Genomic DNA, 21,510 nt, shown 5'->3' on the forward strand with positions numbered 1-21,510 from the left:
TCATTACAGCCTACTAAAGAATTTTCATCGATTTTGTGAAGTAGAATTGTTTTCAGGGCATCCGAACCTAAAGTGTCAGCTTTCTCTCTTGAAGATTTTCGGCGTCGATATACTCGAGTGTTTGTGTTGATTTAGCGTCGTGAAAGACCAGCAAGTCGTAGAAATCTGTGTAATCCATCACATTGTCGTCTCTCATCACGACGATCTTTGCCATTTCGTTGAATAATTCTTTCGTTTTGCATTCGACGAAAAATGAATTGGAATCGTTATATTTCTGCAGACGAAGAATTCGGATTAGTTCTTGTTGCCCCAGTACTTTCTTGACAGCTGTCAGAATCAATTGAAACATTTGAATATTTTCAGAATTAATTGCGTAGCAAAGTCCACGGTGCACGCATCCGCCTGTGTCTATCAATTGTCTGTTGAGTAGGCCTACCTCAACAGAAAAATGTTCTTTTAAGAAGGCCAGCAACTTGTGATAAATGTCTTCATTCCCACAGACAGCAGCAATGTAAAATGGCGTGTAACCATATTCTTTGCCATCAGCCATGGCTTTCACCACTTGCTCATTTAAATTTTCTTGGGTCAAATTGTGACGTATCTTTTCTAATAGGCCTATTTTATCGACCATTTCCGTGTAACCGTAAAAAGCTGCGCGGTGAAGACGGTTCATACGGTATGAATCTTGTTTTATCAACATGTTCAAGTCCATTGACTGCTCCTCTTCTCTCATGCAGTCTCCTTCTAGCGGCAGGGGCTGATAAATATTTTGAAAAGATTCCGGTTCTATAACCAGAACGATGCCATAAAGTTGAGTCAGCAGGTTTTGTCTATTAAACCCGCGTAATGTAATTAACACTTTTTCGAATCGGTCACCAATAAAATGTTCTTGGAGCAGAAGGCTTTCTTTAGCGAATCCGCAAATTGGAAATCGTCAGAATAGGCCCTCGATCGAGACAGTAATCCCAAAAAGATTTTTAAATGACTTTCGTAATTTTCATTCACTATTCTACTATTTTCTGGCACTATTGAACAAACTGCTCAAGACTACATCCACGCAATGAATTTGCGCTCCCGCTTCCCCACTCCGCCCTTGCTTGTGAATCGTAAATCGCGATAAAAACGATTCCTTCCCACTCCAAGGTAAATATCGTTGCTAAATTGTTTTTTTGTTTGTTTTTTTTTAAACCAATAGCAAAAAATGAGGACTAACAGTCTATAATTATTATAGTTAAGGAGGGTATGGCCAGCCGTTTGTGCAACATTAATTTTTTTAGTATATGGCTACTTAACAATTTTGGCAACATTTTAGTATAAGGCTACTAAACATCAGTGTACTATTTAAAAAAAAAGTGCTTACTACAAGGTCGCCACTATGAATTGCTGCGGTGCTGCTGTTGAGTATTAACACTTTAGACAGATCAACTACACCTTTACATGAATAAGTATCTTAGGTTTATCCCCCCCCCTCTTATATTAATGCCTTAATGGGGCAGGATAAGCTCTTTTCTTCTAATTCTCCATTGTGGGTTTTATCGTTTTATGTTTCTCTCTGTTTCGGGTCCCTATATTTATCTTTATATAACTGGCTGTTTCTGTTCTTTTACCCAGTCTGGAGGATTCCTTCGAGCTGGATTCTTTTAGCTATTCCTTTGACAACGTACCTCATTTTTAACGTCACCATGCCTAGAGTGCATGAAATCAGATCTCTCGTTAAACTAAGCGCAGATTGCATTAGAAAATCTATTGAAAAAAACAAGTATGCAGGTTACCCACGAGAAGGCAAGGCGAATGTCGATGCGAACGCATTAATTCACGAATTACGTAAGTTTACGACGGAATCGCCATAATTTTCTTTCATAAATTTTCTTCATTTTCATCTAAAATAAATTAATTTCTTCGTATGTTACTAAATGTATTTAGCCGCTGTTCTTTTGGAGGAAATCATTTGGTCTTTCACTAGCATCGGGCTACTTCCAGATGGAAATGTCCTTGTTCGGCTCATCACAGAAAAGCTTCAACATTTATCTTTTACTGCTTACTATATCGGTTACTTGCAATTATTTCCCAAGCTTGGAAATTTGCTAATATTGAACCTTGAAAACACAATAGTGAGAGACAAGTGTTTACAAAGCATTGGGATTCATTGTTCCAAATTACGGTATTTTTAGAATCTTACTTTATTACATTATTACTTCGTATTTCCAAAATCGCCGTTTATTAATTATTACTTTTAAAAACAGATCGCTTAATTTAAATCGTTGCCTTTACGTGACAGACACCGGAATTCAATGGCTGTGTAACGTTGATTATCCGGGGATGGGAAACGGAAAATCAGGACTATGCGAGACAATGAAAAAATTATGCATTTGTTACACTGCTGTTACTCAGCAAGGAATTCAAGTGGCGCTCACACATTTACAGTCCTTGAACATCCTTGAAAATTTCAATACTTTGGAAGCCTTGGTAGAGTTGTCCTCATCAACGATAGACTCTAAGCCACCCGGATTATACAATAATAATAAGTTCTCAATATCTACTCTGTACACCTCTCCTGATAAGCCCTACATAAGTAATGGCCTTCATTTGGCACTCTCTATATGCCATTCAGTAAGCGTTGTTTTAATTCATGTAACGAAAGGACTTAAGGACAGTGACCTTTTGTGTTTAATGTCTCTGAAAGTGCTTCGCCAACTTAAAATCTGCAAGTCTAATTTGTGGGTACCAAATGACACTGAAATTACTTTTGATGGTGGAGTTGCTCCACTTCTCAAGGTATTTGGAAGATCGTTGGAGATTCTTACGTTGGAGTGTTTTGATTTAATTCGTATTTCTACCATTATCGACTTTTGTCCAAATTTAAATTTCTTGTGCATCAGGGACGTTACGGGCTCGCTTGAGAACGAAAGACACCTCTTCCAAACCGAAAATAAGCCGCCTATTTTTAAGGAACTAAAGAAATTATTCTGTATTCTCGATGTACCAGTTGATATTTTGCTTTTTCTGTTGTCCTCCCCTTCACTTGAACGAATTGGAATTTCTTGTTGCGATGTGCTTACTGACGAGATCTTACTGGAGACCGTCAAATGTCAGCACCGATTCAACAACCTTAAAAAGTTTGAACTAGACAAGTGTGATTCGGTGACGAAACGGGGCATCGATGCGTTATTGAGAAGTGACTTCAACCCGCTAGAAGTCATCGATATCTATCGTTGTAAAAATATTGTGGATAAAAACTATTCTGATTGGAACTCCCTAATCGCCAATAAAAATTGGAATTGTAAAATTACCAGGAAATCGAAATAAAATGTTCGAATCATGCATTCACTCTTATCAAATTTCTTTTCCTTTTATACGTTTGCATTTTTCGTATTCTTTGTGCATTTTTTCATTACAAATTAAATGTAGGACAAACATAGAAATAAAGAAAAAGAAATCAGCTTTCACTACCTTTTCGTTTATCTGAAATCTCGATGTCTCGATCTTGACTATTATTTTTTGCAAATAAAAACGATAAAATAATCACGAATTTCACGATTGACGTCAATTGAAATCCAACAGGTAACAAAAAGTAGAAATGGCAACGGCGTTAACAGATCAATAGTTGAACTGTTGAACAAAAATATTCGAAACTGATCGTCCCGTTCATGTCTCTCAAATTGTCCTCATCTCATCTACGTGCTGCTGTTTTTTAATTTATCAATTTTTAAATCTTAACGTTGGGAGTAAGAAACACGTGGCATTCAATGGAATAACTAACACAAACTTAACAACAACAACAAAATATGATCCTCGTTTTTGTCTTGAATCGTGTACATTGTACAATGAATTATGTGATAACCATATGTCAACAAAAATTACATATGGTAACCCTGATCAAGTTTTAACTGTCTACAATATGGGATAATACAATGAGTCAAAACAAAAAAACTCGTTATACTTATACTAGAGTAGCTCACTTCATTTATGGAAAGAAAAATGAAATATTCACATAACACCAAAAATGTGTGTATTTAACTTACTTTCTACTGTTTAATGGGTGAAGCAGTGTAGGAAAACATGTTGAAGGCAAGTTATTCTTGCAGGGTTTGGAAATCTACCAGCTTCAATAGTGAGCATAGTATATATTTAATTGCAATGTGTTGTGCCAAATAAAAGATTAACATCAACATTTTACCTGTGTCACAAGTAAAAATTTTCAGAAACAGCAGCATGTGAATGAAATATTTTTGTAGTTTGAATGTCAAAGTTACCAGATGAAATGGCCACCTATCAAAAAAATTAATTTTCCTTCCACAACCTGTCATCACTAGAAAACACCAAACTATATAAGTAGTAGCTACAATTAAATACTGTAGTAGCTACAATTAAATACTGTATAAACTATATCTTTAAAAAATTAAGAGGCAAAAACTGAAAATTGTTATGCTTTAAATTGTAATTTTGCAATTAGAACAGTTGAGTAGAACGATAGACTGAAATAAATGATCATTTCATTTCAACAAATACTATTGCTCCAGAAGATTGGGATCATTCCAAACACAAATCTCATAGATGATCTTGTTTCTCAAATTTTCGATCTGTCCAAATTATAACACAAATTAATAAAAATTTTGTTTTATTATTATTCAAATCTTACCTTAAGATGAACATTATGGGGTAAAAGCTCTTCATCCAGACTATCTAACTCTGATTTCCAAAGTATTAGTTTAGACAAATCTAATTCAGTTTTGGGAGCTCCAAATCGAGCGGCATTTACAGCTTCAGCTAGGGCTAATGACATCGCAGATTCAGGTCTTGATGAACCAGTAGCTTCCGAAGACTCAGATGCCCTAGATGAGGGGGCTTCAGCTAGGCCTGATGTTGCCGATCCTGGTCTTGCTATGGATAAATGCGAATCATATTCCGAATACTCAGATGCCCTAGATGAGGGGGCTTCAGCTAGGCCTGATGTTGCCGATCCTGGTCTTGCTATGGATAAATACGAATCACTTTCTGAAGACTCAGATGCCCCAGATGGTGGGTATCTGATTCCTTGAGGATAAGTTACTTGCTGGTCATTGGGATCAGCCATCTTTTGTAACCTGTCAAATATCAATCGAAAAAAATACAAAGATTTAGAATTATCAAATCAGTAAGTGATTGCAACTTCAGTTCAACTACATCAACTCAACAGTCAGTCACTCACGGTCACTCACCGTAATACCAATAGTATAAAAGAGACGAGTAGTGGACGCGATTCTGAAGACTAATGAAATGGAACTGCAATGTACACGATTACGATGACACGTGAGGGTAGGGCACATACACGTAAACGTCATCAGAAAAATTCAGAATTACACTATTCATGAGCGTTCGCGTTACGCGGACACTAATATGCGCGGAATTTTTTGGGATGGAGGGAAAAAAGTAGTGCCTGCCAAGCCCAAATGCCCAATAGATTAGATAGATTTGAGTAAAACGCAAGTACATATTTCTAATTCGGGGAAGAATTTTAAGGATTAGCAACCATGTTTAAAATGTTTTGAAAGCGTTTACTTGTGCAAACATTTTTACTTTTCGTAAGAAAAGTTAAATATTAAAATGATAATTGTGAGGGAACAGAAGTACATTTGACAATGCCGCAATGCCTTAATGGCGCTACAGGCGATAATGGATGCACGAAATAATAGTTCATACTTTTGTAATCGTCCTGTAGCCTAGTGTCTCCCAAACTTTCCAATCTGCAATCTCTTCTTAGATATACGTGCTGTTGTACAGAAGGTAAATAACCTTCAAACTAAGAATAGCAATAGCATCGAATAGCATGATTATGAGGGCTGTAATAAAAGGTAAACTGCAATCATTAGCTTATTGGCACTTTTATGTAAGCTCCCTCAATGCATGGCATGCATTTTTTTATTTATTTGTTTACAATCCAGCAATCCAGCTTTGCCTTATTCTTCTTTGTGCAGATTTGAATCCTGATCCAGCCATCATCATCAAGAATAACAAATGTGCCAAGTTTCGCTTAGTGAAGGTATCTTAAATCCATCAGCAACAGTCCCAACTTCTTTGATACCAGACTGTAAATATTAATTTTGTAATACTATTACTGAATTCGTTTGCTTGCATATTTAAATTTGCATGTCTTGTAAAAGTGGATTGTGCAGTAGCTTTATACATAAAACACTTAACGTTCTTGCATTTATGAAAATGAATTTACGTGTAGCCAACATCTCAATTTCAACTTTCCTATAATATTGTGCACAACATTTATTTTAACTTTTTAAAATTTAGATAAACATCGTCCTGTTTCCTTTCATTGAAGGATCCATCGACGTCGGGCGATTCATCTCTTCTTCCCCTCCTTTAAATCCCATCTCTTTCCTCGTGTACAAACCATGTGAACGTGGGTGTATTCACGAGGACACCCTTCCTTCTATCCCGTGTACGGCGTGCCCATCTGTTTTGCAGCTGGAGAATATCTGAGTGCTTAGAAATGCCTGGCTGTATTTCCCAGGTTGAAAGGTAAGGGAAATTTGAATTATTTTCCCTTTTTCGGTGGCGTCTTTTGCGAGAGAACTTTTTTTTCTTTTTTCTCGTTTCTTTGGGTCAGCATACGTTTTGACAAAACTTTTCTTATGATTGTATAATCGCATTAGGAATAATTCTGTCTTGATTGTGAGTCATCTTTTACTTTGCAGCTCATAAAATAGGGAAAAGTATAGGTCGTTAATAAAACTACTAAATTGTGCCTATGAGTCTAGCTTACTGAACGCACGAATAGCCTGTTATTGTTCGTGCAGAAACACGTTTTATCTGACTGTGGTTCTATGCAACTGTTTGTATAGCTCGCAATGCTTGATTAGACTCATAAATATTTTCAATTTTCTCAGGCTTGCTATTGCTATTGCTTGGACTCCCATCTACTGATTACGTAATAGTCCGTGTTTCTAACTTATTTTACGCTGAATGGGTTCAAGGTTTGTCTGTTGCCAGTTAGGTAACACATTTGTTTCTAGTGGATATTTGATTTTGTATTAATTAGGAAGGTGTCAAAACAGATATTTCATACACAATTGCGCTTTCAGGTCGGGCGTTAATCGTTAATCAAGGGGAATTGAACATCCTCTATCTTGCTAGTTTCTTCCAAGAACTTATCGACTTGACATTCAACGTCCTTTCGATCTTCAACAGACAAATACTTGAGCATCTTCTCCATCAACTTCTCGTCTCCTCTCAGTGCAGGATAAAATATGACCGGTCTTTCGCCGTCATTATGGAGCGCCAATTCTTTAACGGCATTTGAGCCCAGTTTCTCTGACAGGCATTTCATGAATTTGTCCATTTTTTAGATGTCGTCCGTGCTGCAATCATGGTATTTGTGGGTAAATAGCTCAGCCCATATGCTACACTTTTTCTCTTGTTGAATGGGTGTTTTCTCTTGTTGAATGGGCCCAGAAAAATATAGGGGATTTTGAATGGGAAACTTTAAATCAAATGATGTTATGTTTTGAACAAATTGTTGACGTTGCTTATCCTCACTATACTTGAGAATAGATATCAAGGTATTTAATCTGTTGTAACAATCAAATGACTTAAATATCTTGAAATGGGTTTGGGGGTTTTGAAACGCTCGATCTATTAATCCAGGTGCGTTTATTATCATGAATTGTTGAATTTCTTCTCTGATTTCCTCTGTCAAAATGCCAAGCCAGGCATCGATATGTAATCCCCACAACACAGCTTTGAGTAGTAAAGGAATTTCATCAATTATATGAAGTAGAATTGTTTTCAGGGCATCCGAACCAAAAATGTCAGTTTTCTCCGACACGAGTTTCAATATTTCTTTTGGCTTTTCTTCTTTGTGAAAATGTTCAAATATGTAACTCCATACGCTACGTCGTTCTACGCCTATGTTACGTAAGAACGTGATTGTCTTGACGAATTCCTGTAGTTGAACTTCACTTCCGTAATGTAAATAAAACCGCAAGATATTAGTCCATCTGCGCGCTGTGGACATAATGGCCCAATCATCAGGTTTTTCCATAGTCAGCGGGAAAAATTTGTCCATTGAAGGTGCGTTATCCTTATTCCATTGCTGTTTCACATCCTCTTGGCTCTCTTTCGATAAATGTGTTACCATTTGTTGAACAACCTCTAGTGACAAGGGAATCACGATAAAGCCCTTGTCATCTTCGTCAAGTAAAAGCATTTTCAGGAAGCTGTCACTCAAGCATTTCAAACGATCGTAAATACCAAGGACTACTTCGAGACATGCGAATCTATCTTCCAAGAATAGCGAACAATTTAAAGACACAGCTGATGTAATAAAATCCCCCCAATAACTGTTTCTTGTCACTTGCCGTTCTTTGATGAGAATAGTGGTGGTCCCGTCACCATTGTCTTGAAACTCCAAGTCTTCTCTATTCCATCCCAGATCTAACAAATCAAGTGTGATTGATTCCGCCGTTGCTGGGTCATTTACATCAACAGATTTGTAGACACCATGGGACGTTCCTCCAATTGTTTTCCAATTGTTTTTAGAAGCAATAGTTTCGACAAACTGTTCTAGCTGCACTTTGGTGAAATGTCTTAATAAATGATTTGTTAACAGAGGAAATCCAATGGAGTATAAATTTATGGAATCTAGAGTTTGTCTCGTTAAACTATGGTATCGAACACCAGAGTCGAACGAAGAAATTGTATCTAGAAAATTTTTCGTAAACTCGTCAACGCCTCTTAGTGAAAGCAGTCCTTCAAGATTTGTGGCGTCGATGTGCTTAAGAAATTGTATTGTTTCATCATTTTGAAAAATTAAGTCGAAAAAATCTGTGTCCTTCACATCGGCCTTTGTTTCATCACGACGATCTTTGCCATTTCGTTGAATAATTCTTCCGTTTTGCATTCGAGGAAAAATGAATTCGAATCGTAACGAAGAATTTCTAAAAGTTTCTTTTGCCCCAGTTCTTTCTTAACAGCTTTCAGAATCAATTGAAACATTGGAAGGTTTTCGGATTCAATGGCGTCAGAAAGCGCACGGCACACGAATCCATTTGGGTCTATCAAGTGTTCTTCTAGTAGGCCTATGTCGTCGTGAAGAACTTCTTTCAAGAAGATGAGCATCTTGTGATAGATTTCCTCTTGACCTCTGGCGGCTGCCACATAAAACGGCGTGAAACCATATTCATCCCGTGCCACGACTTCATTTATTACTTTGTACTTTTGTCGATTTTTCTTTTTTCTTTTTTTTTTCAAATTTTGGCGAATCCTTTCCAATATTTCGTCGACTGCCTCCTTGTTTCCGTAGTAGGCTGCTCGGTGAAGGAGAGTCATACGATACGAATCTCGTTTCATCAGCATGTTCAAGTCCATTGATTGCACCTCTTCTCTCATGGAGTCTCCGAGTGGGAGCGGCTGAATATCTCGAAAAGATTCCGGTTCTATCGCCAGAACGATGCCATAAAGTTGACTCAGCAGGGTTTTTTTCTTTTTTCTATCAAACCCGCGTAAGGTAATTAATACTTTTTCTATTCGACCATTAATAAAATGTTCTTTGGAACAGAAGGCTTTCTTTAACAGACTTTCAAATTGGAAATCGTCAGAATAGGCCCTCGATCGAGACAGTAATCCCAAAAATGTTTTCAGATGACTTTCGTAATTTTTGTTGAAAATTAAAAAGGTTAACATGGGCACTATTGTGATCTGTCTATTGGGAATGAAATATTTGTCGAAAGCTTCGCGTTGATTTGTCATAAACTGCAACAAGTGGTGCACAGTTTCTTTTTGTTCCTCTCCATTCCACAGAGAATATTCCAAATAACAAGGTGGCAAGTTACTTGCAAGCTTTGACATCACTTTATCCGCTTCACTTTCCACGTAATCGAGAAATCGTTTAAAATATTTGCTTTTACTGTTACAAAAAAATTCGAACGAAAATATGGATGAGTCGTTCATGAAAGATTTCATCATTACGTTCTGGATTTGTTTTTTATCAAAAGTTGCATCGAGACAATCGCACAAAAATGTGAATGTGGTTGTATTCCCTGTCGAAAGCGAAAAATAAACTGCATTCTCTTTGTTGTACCAGTTAGGGTATGTTGTTTGCGGTATCCGAAGAAATATTCTGAAAAAATTTGCCGTAAATTTCTTTAGTCTTTCCGGTAAATTGCGATTGTCAATTCTATTGCGCCATTCTTCGTCGTCCTCGACTAACTCTTTCAGCATGCTATTAAAAAACACTTGGACGCCATCGCACTCCGGTGTAGCCAGGATTTTCTTCAGGATTAAAATTCGAATGGATTCATTTTCAAGCAACTTGTTGTGTCGTTTCTCATCGAGGAGAAACCCCTGGTACAAATATCTGGCGAATAAATACTCGGCGTAGGTGCGATGCAAGAATTGGACTTCTGCATTATCTCCATTTTTGAATGTCAATCCGAATTTCAGACCGTTTAAAGCGATGATACTTTCTTTTTTGGCCAGATTCTTATCGGATCGATACGATGACTGAGGTGGCATCAAAGTTTTCAAGTGCTTCTGATCCGTGACTATAGTTTCAATGGCTAATTTTGTCAGATGATCCTTAACATCTTGTATCAATTGTTTAATGGCGTGAACCACAATACCGTTTTGATCTGATGATAGAGGTATTTTAGCCTTTTCTTCGAGAAAGACCCAGCGTTTTGTTTTCATTAAACGACGATACAAATTAGCCAAATCGAATCTCTGACCATCAAGTAGATCGGCTATGAGTTTTTTTACTCGACATTCATCGTAGTTTTCTCGCAGCGCTGAAAGATCGGGCTGGAAACATTCGGCAATGATCCGAGTCATCCGACATTGCAATGGGATTCCAATGAAATAACTTTCTTCATCTTTTAAAATAGCCGATACCCGAGTAATTAAGGATTCGGCGAATTGTTGAATTGGGCCCTTTTTATCTCCATTCAAATCCAGTTCTTTCTCCCAATATTTAGTCAAGAAATCAATTTGGTCGTTACTTTTGAAATTTGCCAAATAAGATAATTGAGCCAATTGGAATTGCAGTTTATCGAGCATGTGGGGTCGGGTCGTCACATAAAGTTGAATCGATTTTTCTTTAGTGACAGCCTTCATCAATTCTATTGCCTTATCTTGACACAAGTCGCTGATTTCGTCGAATCCATCAAACATGACAACGATTCGATCTCCCATCTCTAATCGTTTTCTCAATAACGAGCGCGAAAATGAACTTTTTTCATCGACGACGTGTAACTGGTTAACAAAAAACTTGAGGGGATCCCAAGGTGTTTTATCCAGTTTGTAAATTGCTTCGTAGTGATCCACTAAATTAATTCTGATGACCCAATGGTAGGGTTTCACCTTTTTTATGTCTCTATAGTAACGAGAGAGAAGAGTAGATTTTCCGGTTCCGGCCACACCAGATATGATGAGTATTGACTTTTCTTTTCTATTCTCATTAAAATGGACCAAATTATCATTTTCGTGATTTTCTTTTGATGAAGACGATTGATTTGCGACATTTGCGATTTTTTCCCATATTTCTTTTTCTCGTTTGTTTTCAACGAATTCGATTCGGCCATCTAAACTGATTCTGCATTCCTCACGAAGTTGAGTTACACTGCAGTCAAGTCGCTTCGCTATTTCATCCTCAAACTTATCGTGAAAAGGAAATTTCAACTTTTGCTGGATGTACATGTGCTCATCAAAATGAGTTGTGTCATCGAATGAAGGTATAACTAATTTTCTTCCAAATTGCGTCAACTCCTTTATGGAATTGATATCGATTAACTCTTCCAGTTTGTCACCTATCAAGTCTCTCACGGTCATTTGATTATTTTCGATTTCCTGTTGTCTCAGATCTTTTTTGAGCAGGAAAGAAACTTTAAGTGACAGGATCTTTTGCTTAAACGCATCAGTTAGATCAGTGAATTTAATTTCATCGGTTATCACGGAAGACTTACCATGACATATGATAACCACTTTATTTATTTTATCATCTGTTCGTCCAGTCGGAATTATACTGGCATATTCTGTGCAATTTTTAGCCGATATTACATCACCATCACAAACGACGACGAGTAGATTATGAGAATCCTCCTTTAATTCCAAACAGTGTTTAAACTTTTTAGCTTCCACTTCGTCATTTAGACGCTTCGATGGCGTCACCAAGAAACTGTCGTCATATTTAAAATCGGGAAGCGTTTTGATGGCAGCAATAAGTTTGACAGCCGTGTGTTGAGGCGACTCTGATCCAATCACATCAAAAACTGAGTTTGGGGTGTCTTTGAATAACGGTTCCAATTTCTTAGTCATAATTTGAATAGAATCACTTCTTATTCACTTCCTCCTCTTCTTATTATTTCACGATAAGAACGAAAATATTTTGGTAGATTGAAATCTAGGTTAATTTTTTGCCCTTCCGTCCATACACCGGATAAATCTTCGGCTGTTATTTTATCCCTTTTTTCATGCAGTCGGCTCTTGGCTTGTAAATATTGATACGGCCACTTTTCTTCTTTATTTTCCTTTTTTTTCTTCTTTTTATTTTCTTCTTTTTTAAATTTGAAAATCAAATCGTCGAACTTGTGGCCTTGGTCAAGGAGTTCCGTGCCCAAATAGAATTTGTATCCGGCGTTGATTGCGCGGATGCAAAACATCATTAAAAGTTTTGATTGAAATCGATTACCGTGTCCCGCATCGGGTTCTTTCTCGCCCAAAGGTGGCATCTCATCCGTTGGCAATGATCCAACTACCGAAGCACTTGCTGTCCCAGCCGATGACTCATCCCCCATCACCTCCTGTCGCCTCCTGTGATGGAAGACATTAGACAATCTCGAATTATTTTTAGGCATGTTGTGCGATTTAGAAAATAGGGAGCGGCGTTTGGTTAACAAAGTGATTAATTCTTAGCGATTACACTTGATTTGTATTACCGTATTATTGATGGAAGCCAACGGTGACGTAATGAATGTTAATAACGCTTTGGACTTGTGACAACAGCTGATCACCCGTCGTCTATATATAGCTTTAAGCCTTTAAGAACACAGCTTGATATCTGTTCCGAAATGATACTATAGGCGACACTAAATATTATCACGTTTTCTTTTCTAAACTTCGGATTAAATGACGCTTGCAAATAGTAAGCCACACGACAAAAGTGACTCAGAAAACATTCGAGACTCTCGTGAGTGAAACTAAAACACAACGACTCATTTCGACGTTCACGTTAACAATACGGTGCACACGCAAAATCACGTAAAAGTTGTCAACGAAACCTCTTCTAGCAACGAAACGCGGGACTGAAAGTATCGCGAACAATTTCAACTTCCTATTTCCCAATTTTAATTATATAATTTCAAAATTCAGACTTACTCCCGTGATATTCTATGACGGAAAGCATAATTCCCTCGGTTATTTGGCTACTCACCTGTTGGAAGTCTTTATTTCTTTAAAAGCGCTTGTTGTCAGTCAGTCATTAAAAAAATGGGCACTCTTACGAGTTGATGATAATATGCGGCCAGTTGGACAATGCGCTCCCTGTAGTGGCTATATCTTAAGCTAATTGATGAGACATCACCCCTTTTACGACTGTACTTGAATGTATTTGGCTTTTAATTCGGTATATTATTACGTCTTTAAATCAATGTCTATCCAATAATTTTCAAGAGAATTTGGTATACAGAGACTTGTAAAAAAAAATCTACAGTAACCACAATATCACATTCTTCTGGATGAAACAGATTTTTCCTTGTACTGCTGTGCTATACGTGTTCACTATTCAAGTCTTAAAAATATTTCTGATAAGCGGAAAAACTTGAGTCGTAAATAAAAACTCACCTATTTTGTGGTTTAGCTCTCGGGTTCTATCTTTTTGGTGTCTAGCTCCTGCTGTTTGCCAGTGAAAAAACATTTTTCACTACTGGCGTTGACAGACTGTGTCGTCTGAATGTAGTTGCACCTAAACTGTCTTGAGTGACTCGCTTAGTCGCTTTGCTTGATTAGGTTCAGTTCATAAAATTATGTCGACCAATAGTTGCATTTTCCGGGAAAACAGAGACAGTTGAATTTTTTCTGTTCAGGATCTCCATTCTTGTAGCACATGCATGTCACCACTCACCAGTTTCTTTAAAAGATACGAAACGTTTATTAATAATTTAAAAAAAATTGGAATGTCGCACAGCCCTGTCAAAGTCCTCATGTGATTCCGAGACCTTGAAACAAGATCTATAAGACACTGGAGACATCATCTGCATTTCTGATAATGCATTAAAAAAAAACTCATGTAGACTGCCTGAGGAATTTCCAGAAATGTATTCTACTGGGTTTTATTATTGGGAAGGGGAGAGAGGTTACTGGCCTGTAATGCGGCTTTTACTAGTTTCAGGGACACTGGTTAAAAATAATCTATAGAGTGTTCCCTTATCAATCGTTCTCTCCCCCTATCAATAGCATTCCATCTATAGGCACTTAAATCCTCTACATTTGATCCTACTCATTTCACCTTTGAATGACCTTGTTTCTTTCCGTATAAAAGGTTGGCCATCCGGAGGCTTCATCGTCAGTCTTCACCCAGCAGTTCATCGAGTAGGTTGGTCTGCACTACTCGGTGAACTACTGAAAAGTAACTCGACCAGTTAACTCGATTGTGTTTTTGGGTAAAAGTTTTTCACTTGAAAGAAATCTGTTTGTCAATTTATTCAACAGTAGATCGACTGAAACGCAGACCATTTGCCATGTCAAAATGAAAGAATTGACTTTGTATTTTCTATAAACGACCCAAGTGTCGAAACCTTTTTGTCTATTGCTCAACAGCAGATCGAGTGGGCTCGGTAGTAACTGAAGAATCCACTCGATCGATTGTTGGCAATACACAAAAAGATTGAAAAATCTTTTGAGAGTATCAACAAGGCAACGAAAAATGTGAAATCTGATGAAGGATGCTTTTATTAGATCAGAGCGTCTAGCTTCATCTCTAGCGCCAAACAGGAAAACAATAATGTGAATTGCAATTAATTAATAAGCTTGCATAACAATTTGGATACAGTAGTATTCTTCCGTCAATACTTATTTATTGTTTATTACGAGGGAAGTTACGTGGGTGGGGAGTGTAGCGGGAACCTTTTTAAAATTTTTATTTTAATCGATCGACTTAACTTCAAACCAGCTTCTTTTCTAACCAGGGTGTATTACCTGATATGTCAGCTTCTTAATTGAAGAATACAGATGGGATATTCACTCACAACCGATTGATTGAAAAAAAATAATGGATAACATACTGAGGACATGTTTCTGTCGAGAAACCAAGTGTCACATGACACGATGGGTAACACATTGATGACATGTTTTTCGTGTCGCAACGACCAAACGCCACCGAAATGTATCGTGTTACACTCTAGGGTTGAATTTATGGGAGGGAGATATAAGCGTATTGCGTAATCGAAATCTAAGTGTCTTGGTTCCATTTTAACCGCCATGTTTTGGAGAATATATAGTCGATAAAGTGAACTTTAGCGTCTGCGGAAGCGATTCAAGTTTCCCCCCGAAAAAACAAATCAATACAGAAGACTTCAAGGGTTCTTTGAGTGAACTCCCAGTTCAGGACAAACAAGAAATCTTGACGTCAGGATTGAACGAAAATATTATTAGCAGCTTCATAATTAACCAGATTATGTTATAAACCCTGGGGGAAGAAAAGAACGAGCAAAAATATTCACGGCACCTCGAACGGGAATTTAATTTCCCTATTCGTTGAGATAGAGCAGCGAAACTATTATTAGCAGCTTCATAATCAACTGATTATGAAACGATATTGAAACAACCGCACAGTGATTTACCGTTGAAAAGGACTAAACTCTTCATTGAGGATGGCATCGTCGATTGGGGTGGGGTGGGTGGGGCGAAAGAAATATTCTCAATATGTTTTCTTCGTTTAAAAGACGCAAAACTTTCAGAAAGTTTGCAAAATAAACGAAAAGTTCTACTTTTTGAAAGAGAAAAGAAAAGCGGAAGAAAATATTCACGGCACCTCGAACGGGAATTTATTTTCCCTTTCATTTAAAAGAGAAAACAAAATCAATACAGAAGACTTCAAGGGTTCCTTCCAGTCAACTCCAGTTCAGGAAATGAAATATTCCTATTTCATTCGACGTTGAGAGACGCAACGTCGAGAGAAGAAACGCGAAAGAAAATATTCACGGCACCTCGAACGGGAATTTATTTTCCCTTTTCGTTGAGATAAAGCAACGAACTATTATTAGCAGCTTCATAATTAACCGTATTTTATAACCATGGGGGGGGGGGAACGGAGTTGGTAATTGCGGTGGTTTATGGTCGATGGATCTTGTCAGCCTCTGGGCAATGGGAAACTGGGTCGCTGCCACCATATGAAAAGATCCCTCTAATTGAATGCATATCCTATTCCTGATGGAACTTTCATCTGTATTCGAAAAAAATTTTAATGAAAGAGTTGATGGTAGAATCCATTTGATTTTTTCGAATATTTTTACTGGTTTCTGATAGGATTTTAACGGGTTCGGCTGCCTTTGGCTCCTCAACATTCATTTGATGAAGGGAAAGACATGTCGGAGGTCGGATGGGGTTCATCTTCCGACATCCGACTACATTTTTATTGGGTAATTAAAAATTGGATCAGTATAAATCATGCCAAATTTATGATTTCAATCGACTGTTCTTTAAAAAAACAAATTATTATTCCAAAATCGATGTACGGTTCGTCGCTTCAAACGATACGGGACGTCTTGGTCGGCCAATTGATCCAAATTTTTCTTTCCGAACGCGTTCGAATTTCGTGTAAAAAAATAAGATTTCATTCCTTGAAATTTGCAAGTCTCATAAATAATACATCATAATAAAAATCTCTCGCCGAATAATAATATTGAGGGAATTCTGTCTATCCTAATAAGAATAAGAATCAGAATGAGAATCAGAATCAGAGGGTAGTATCTTTTAACATTGCACCTGATTACTCACCTTGTAAAAATTATAAGCTTATAATTTTAAAACACTTTCCTATTGGTTTCTTACTTACTATCAGCCCTTAAGAATGGTTTAAATAAAAACAATAATTATCTGCCAAGGTTTTTTTTATTTTTTATTTATTAATCGCAATTTATTTTATGAATAGCAGATTACGAGAGATGTAGATTGTCAGTGTACAGAAGAGCAAACAACTGGAATCCTGCGATAACAGAGACGGAATTGACGCCAATCCAGGCAGTCCAACAATTGGATCGTCATCATATCGTCATCAACCCAAACTAAGAGAAGCAATTGATTCGCCGCGCATTCCAGGTAATGTCTCAGTCCCCAAAATTCTAACTTATTTATTCGCCTAGAAATTTATATTAAATATTATATTAAATCGCAGATACGACAAATGTACTTTGAGGATTGATTCTGGCACTGAAATCTCAGCAGATGTGAGCTCAAAAAGCGGATGTAATTATTATATAGTAAAAATATTCCAAGACGTTTGGATAATCAATTTTTTTTTATTTCATCATAGTGAAACTTTAGACTCGACCTTATTCGGATGTGTAGCTGCAATTCCGGTCGTATTCTGATCCATCCATCCCAACCGATCCTCAGCGCTAACAAGTTCAACTCAAAAGAAAAATACACTTCAGTTTGAGAGCTTAGGAAAAAGGCTCTCACTGCAGTAAGATCTATTTCAGTCGTCTGATTGGTTGAATAAATAAATTGACAAAAGCAAGTTAATTATTGCATCGTTTCAGTTCCGAATGTCTTAAACAATAAATTGATGGGTACGCGCATCGCCATCGACCGTACTTAAGAAAGGCTTCTAATAAGTAATAGCAAAACAAATCAGCTCTTAATACAATTCATTTTATTATTTTTACATTTGCAAACAGGATGGCCGAGCTGCAACAATTTATTTGGCAAATTAGAGGCTGCTTGAATAGGAAATAAGTTAAAGCTGAATGTACATAGTTTTTCGCGGACCAATAGAAATACAGGTATATATAGCCACTAGAGACAATAGTGTTTTGAGACGGTGAAATATTCACTTGCTGATGACCGTGGAACGGTATTTAATTTGTATAGGTTTCTCCTCCGTGAAGTTTCATCTCGGAGGCGCACTACCAGCTATGATTAGAACAACCAGGAGGAGAATTTACGACAAAAATACGATCTTGAAAAGGTATGTGCAGAGATAAAACCAATAACAGTCGAATTTCCACGCGCATCCGTCGGTACTCGGTAGAGCAGTGCAAATTTGTATCTGACATAAGAAACAGTAAAGGGATGCTGTATTTAGAAGTTGCACGATAAGCGTCAAATTAAACAGAAAGTATCGGAAGACCTTCGTTCTAAAGAAATATTGGCGAAATTTTATCACCGTTGGTAGCTCAGATGGCAGAGCGGTGGACTGTAGATTGATATGTGTAAGTTATCCATAGGTCGCTGGTTCAATTCCGGCCCAACGGAAAATAACTTTTACTTATTAGCCTTTTGGTAACTGAAATGACTTTGCAAGTTATTTAAAAATGATTTAATCAGCTATTGAAGTATATTTTCTATTCCCTTTTTTGAGCATCGAATTTAATTTGGACCCGCATCAGTTATTAGAAGTCACCTGAAGTATAAAGAAACAAGTTTGGCAAAAAGGAAAGTTCTTGGAAAACTGGTTCGACTGTTGTCGATGCAAACTACAAAATATTGCATACACGCAGCACATGGGCACACGCAAGATGGGTGGAGTAGAAAATCATATTATTTAATTTTCCCTTCCTTATAATTAAAATTTCAACGGGATAATGAAGCACTTAATAACGCATTATTTAATGGGCAGTTTGAACCAACAGTTAAAAAAGGGTGAAATAAATTATGTTGACCGTTTGCTAACTACTCATAAGTCTTAACTTAGTCTGTAGTCAGAACATGCCTGCAAATACACCTCATGTATGGCGCCAAATTCAAACTTGACATAATTAGAACATGGTTTATTTTTTATTCAGGTGCAATTCGAATTTGATGTCGTTCAAAAGGAAGTCAGGACCGTTTCCTTCGTCTACGGAATTCCCCGTTCATTTCCTTCCATCTGGCTTCCATCTGGCTTCCTAAAAGTGTAGTGGGTGGGTGCAAGGCCATTTTTTTTAGGTAAACAAGTTACACAATATACACCCTCCCCAACAGCACACATCGTCCTTGATCTTGGGGTGTAGTCACATGGGGTGTAGTCACTTCAATTTTTTTTTCTTTTTTTAAATATTTAATCGACAATTCAAAATGTCAGCTCAAGGTAAAATGCAAATCAGCTAAACAAATACACATTGTTCATCGTCTTTTCGGCAGAGTATAAAAGCGGTGGATCACAACTCTGTTGGATATCTTCACTGCTGAGCTCCAGTTGAGGAACAATGAAGTCTTCATCGGTAAGTAGTCAACATTTACAGTAATTATCTTTTATTACTACTACAATTATCTCATGTTGGAGTCGAAATTCATTTTTGGAATGTTAATAATTGGCAGTTGATTTATGTGTTGGCGTTGGTGGCTGTGGCCATCACTGCTCCCCAGTATCCGATCCTTTACCCCGTCGGTTCACCTTTGTCACCTGTGCAGCCTTGCTCACAGGATGAATTTGGCCGTCTCATTCCTGGCGGATTTGTTTATCCTGGCCAAGGAAGTATGCAGATTGGTTCTTGGCCCTGGGGGCTGATGAACCCTATGTCTTTCTACCCCACCGATCCTCGTTTTATTGTCTTCCCTGGACCTGGAATCCCAATCACCAACGACAACTCCGAGATCAAACCCATTGAGGAGATCAAACCCATCGCGCCGACCGTTCCAGTCACTGGAGTCACCCCAGCGGAATCCAAGCCAAGGGAATGGTTATCCTCCACTCCAACTGTTGCCTCAAGATCTCGTTGCCTTGCAGATTATCGCAGTCAAAAACCTGAAGCCCCACGTGCCAACGTAGGTTACATGGTAGAAAGTGACATTGCCACCCCCCATCAGTACCCGTTCATGGTGAGTTTATCCTTTTAAACATTCAGCAAAAAAGTGAAACCAGACAATACGACTTTTCTATTAATTGGTTGAATCAAAACGGCAGGTGTCGCTTGTTGAATTGAACGATAAATCCAGGAGATTCGAGTTAGCCTGCGGTGCATCTTTGATTAGTCCAACTAAAATCCTGACAGCCGCCCATTGCGTAACCGACAACTATGCCAAGTAGCATAAATTAAAATACTTCTAAGTATCGATCAAAATTAGTTGTTAATTCTTTTTTAATCATCTAAAGTCTTCTCCCGGCGAGCCAATTCCAAGTTAAGCTTGGTGTACACTTCTTGAACAAAACGACAAACGACGCCCAGTTGTCAAAGAATGTCAAAAAAATTAAGATCCACGAGGAATACGGTTTCGATGATGATGGGAATCCTGTGAGTATTCTGTTTCCCGTTTATAATTGTCCAAGTTTTTTATTGTTTTATTGATTCAATTAAGCATAACGACATCGCCATTCTGACGCTGGATTCACCCGTGGAATACACGGACACCATTTCCCCAATTTGCATGGTACCAAATTGCTTAAACGACGAAAGCGGCCAAGCAGTAATTGCCATGGGATGGGGAGACACGACAGACGGAGGATCAAATTCTGATTACCTGAGATTCGCGCAACTTTCTACGGTTTCGGACGCAAAATGCCGGAGAGGTCATGGTCGTTTTTTCAATGGCGAACACATGTTTTGTGCCTTTAAAGAAGGTCAAGATACGTGCCAAGTAAGTAACGTCATTCATCCAGAACAAGCCACGTCTTGTGGCAGTTTGAATATGGAAGAAAATTCGTTATTCATTCTTTGTTGTAACCACAGAATGACAGTGGTGGCCCATTGGTCATAGAGAACAAATCCCGAGATGACAAGTCATGTCGTTTTATGCAAGTGGGTATCGTCAGCTTTGGAAAAGGTCTGTTATCAACAATTATTTCTTTTTCCTTTTACTTTCATTCAATTAAATACATTCTCCTCTCTGTTATTTGATTCGCACAGGCTGCGCCAGAGGCGTCCCCGGTGTTTATGTTCGAGTCAAAAACTATTTGCCTTGGATTGAGAACAACTCAAAATAATGCGGATAACCTGCCAACGAAATCTTCCGTCGCATTTGCAATCCGTGACTCCTTCGACCGACCGACCGATACGCGCGATTAATCCCGATTGAATGGCCAACTCATTTTCTTATCCCTTTGAATATTTTTAATTACTTTGATGTCTGTAATTGGTCTAAAATTCTAAAAGGCAATTAAAATTTTTGTTAGAATTTCCCATTTTTTTTTTCATTAATCTTTAAAACACAGCTTAAGCAATAATCCCAGAAAAAGTTATTATTGTTTACTTTATTCCATATTCAGAAGACATATTTCCGCATTCAAGTAGTGGAGCTCCATCCGTTGATAGCTTTATTCTTTAAATATTATTTTAAAAATATATTGTCAAGCTTCTTTCACTTATGCATTTTATTCTTGCGGAAGAAGTG

The 21,510-nt window shown here is 37.7% G+C and overlaps 2 protein-coding genes and 1 non-coding gene across 4 annotated transcripts; all 3 read left to right on the forward strand.

The window, feature by feature from the left end:
* Positions 1 to 1,505: 1,505 nt before the first annotated feature.
* Positions 1,506 to 3,306, forward strand: LOC124205068. Its single transcript, XM_046602383.1, has 3 exons — positions 1,506 to 1,824; positions 1,924 to 2,161; positions 2,244 to 3,306. The coding sequence occupies exons 1-3, from the start codon at positions 1,683 to 1,685 to the stop codon at positions 3,304 to 3,306; spliced, it is 1,443 nt and encodes a 480-aa protein (XP_046458339.1). The 5' UTR covers positions 1,506 to 1,682.
* An 11,243-nt stretch (positions 3,307 to 14,549) lies between these two features.
* LOC124204705 (clotting factor G beta subunit-like) lies at positions 14,550 to 21,294 on the forward strand. 2 transcript variants are annotated; one of them, XM_046601835.1, is made up of 15 exons: positions 14,550 to 14,642; positions 17,135 to 17,298; positions 17,375 to 17,445; positions 17,513 to 17,665; positions 17,742 to 17,816; positions 17,880 to 17,984; positions 18,073 to 18,169; positions 18,987 to 19,128; positions 19,324 to 19,403; positions 19,501 to 20,001; positions 20,087 to 20,205; positions 20,276 to 20,414; positions 20,479 to 20,757; positions 20,850 to 20,943; positions 21,027 to 21,294. In XM_046601835.1, the coding sequence occupies exons 9-15, from the start codon at positions 19,389 to 19,391 to the stop codon at positions 21,101 to 21,103; spliced, it is 1,224 nt and encodes a 407-aa protein (XP_046457791.1). In that variant the 5' UTR covers positions 14,550 to 14,642; positions 17,135 to 17,298; positions 17,375 to 17,445; positions 17,513 to 17,665; positions 17,742 to 17,816; positions 17,880 to 17,984; positions 18,073 to 18,169; positions 18,987 to 19,128; positions 19,324 to 19,388; the 3' UTR covers positions 21,104 to 21,294. The 2 variants fall into 2 exon arrangements, with proteins under 2 accessions (XP_046457791.1, XP_046457792.1); XM_046601836.1 differs by lacking the exons at positions 14,550 to 14,642; positions 17,135 to 17,298; positions 17,375 to 17,445; ... (3 more) ...; positions 18,073 to 18,169; positions 18,987 to 19,128 and having other exon boundaries at positions 19,207 to 19,403.
* Trnay-gua lies at positions 18,367 to 18,456 on the forward strand. Its single transcript is given in 2 exon segments — positions 18,367 to 18,403; positions 18,421 to 18,456. It is a non-coding gene; the product is annotated as a tRNA-Tyr (tRNA).
* Positions 21,295 to 21,510: the final 216 nt, after the last annotated feature.

This window comes from Daphnia pulex, chromosome 10, assembly GCF_021134715.1.
Source record: "Daphnia pulex isolate KAP4 chromosome 10, ASM2113471v1".
Classification (NCBI taxonomy): Eukaryota; Metazoa; Arthropoda; class Branchiopoda; order Diplostraca; family Daphniidae; genus Daphnia; species Daphnia pulex.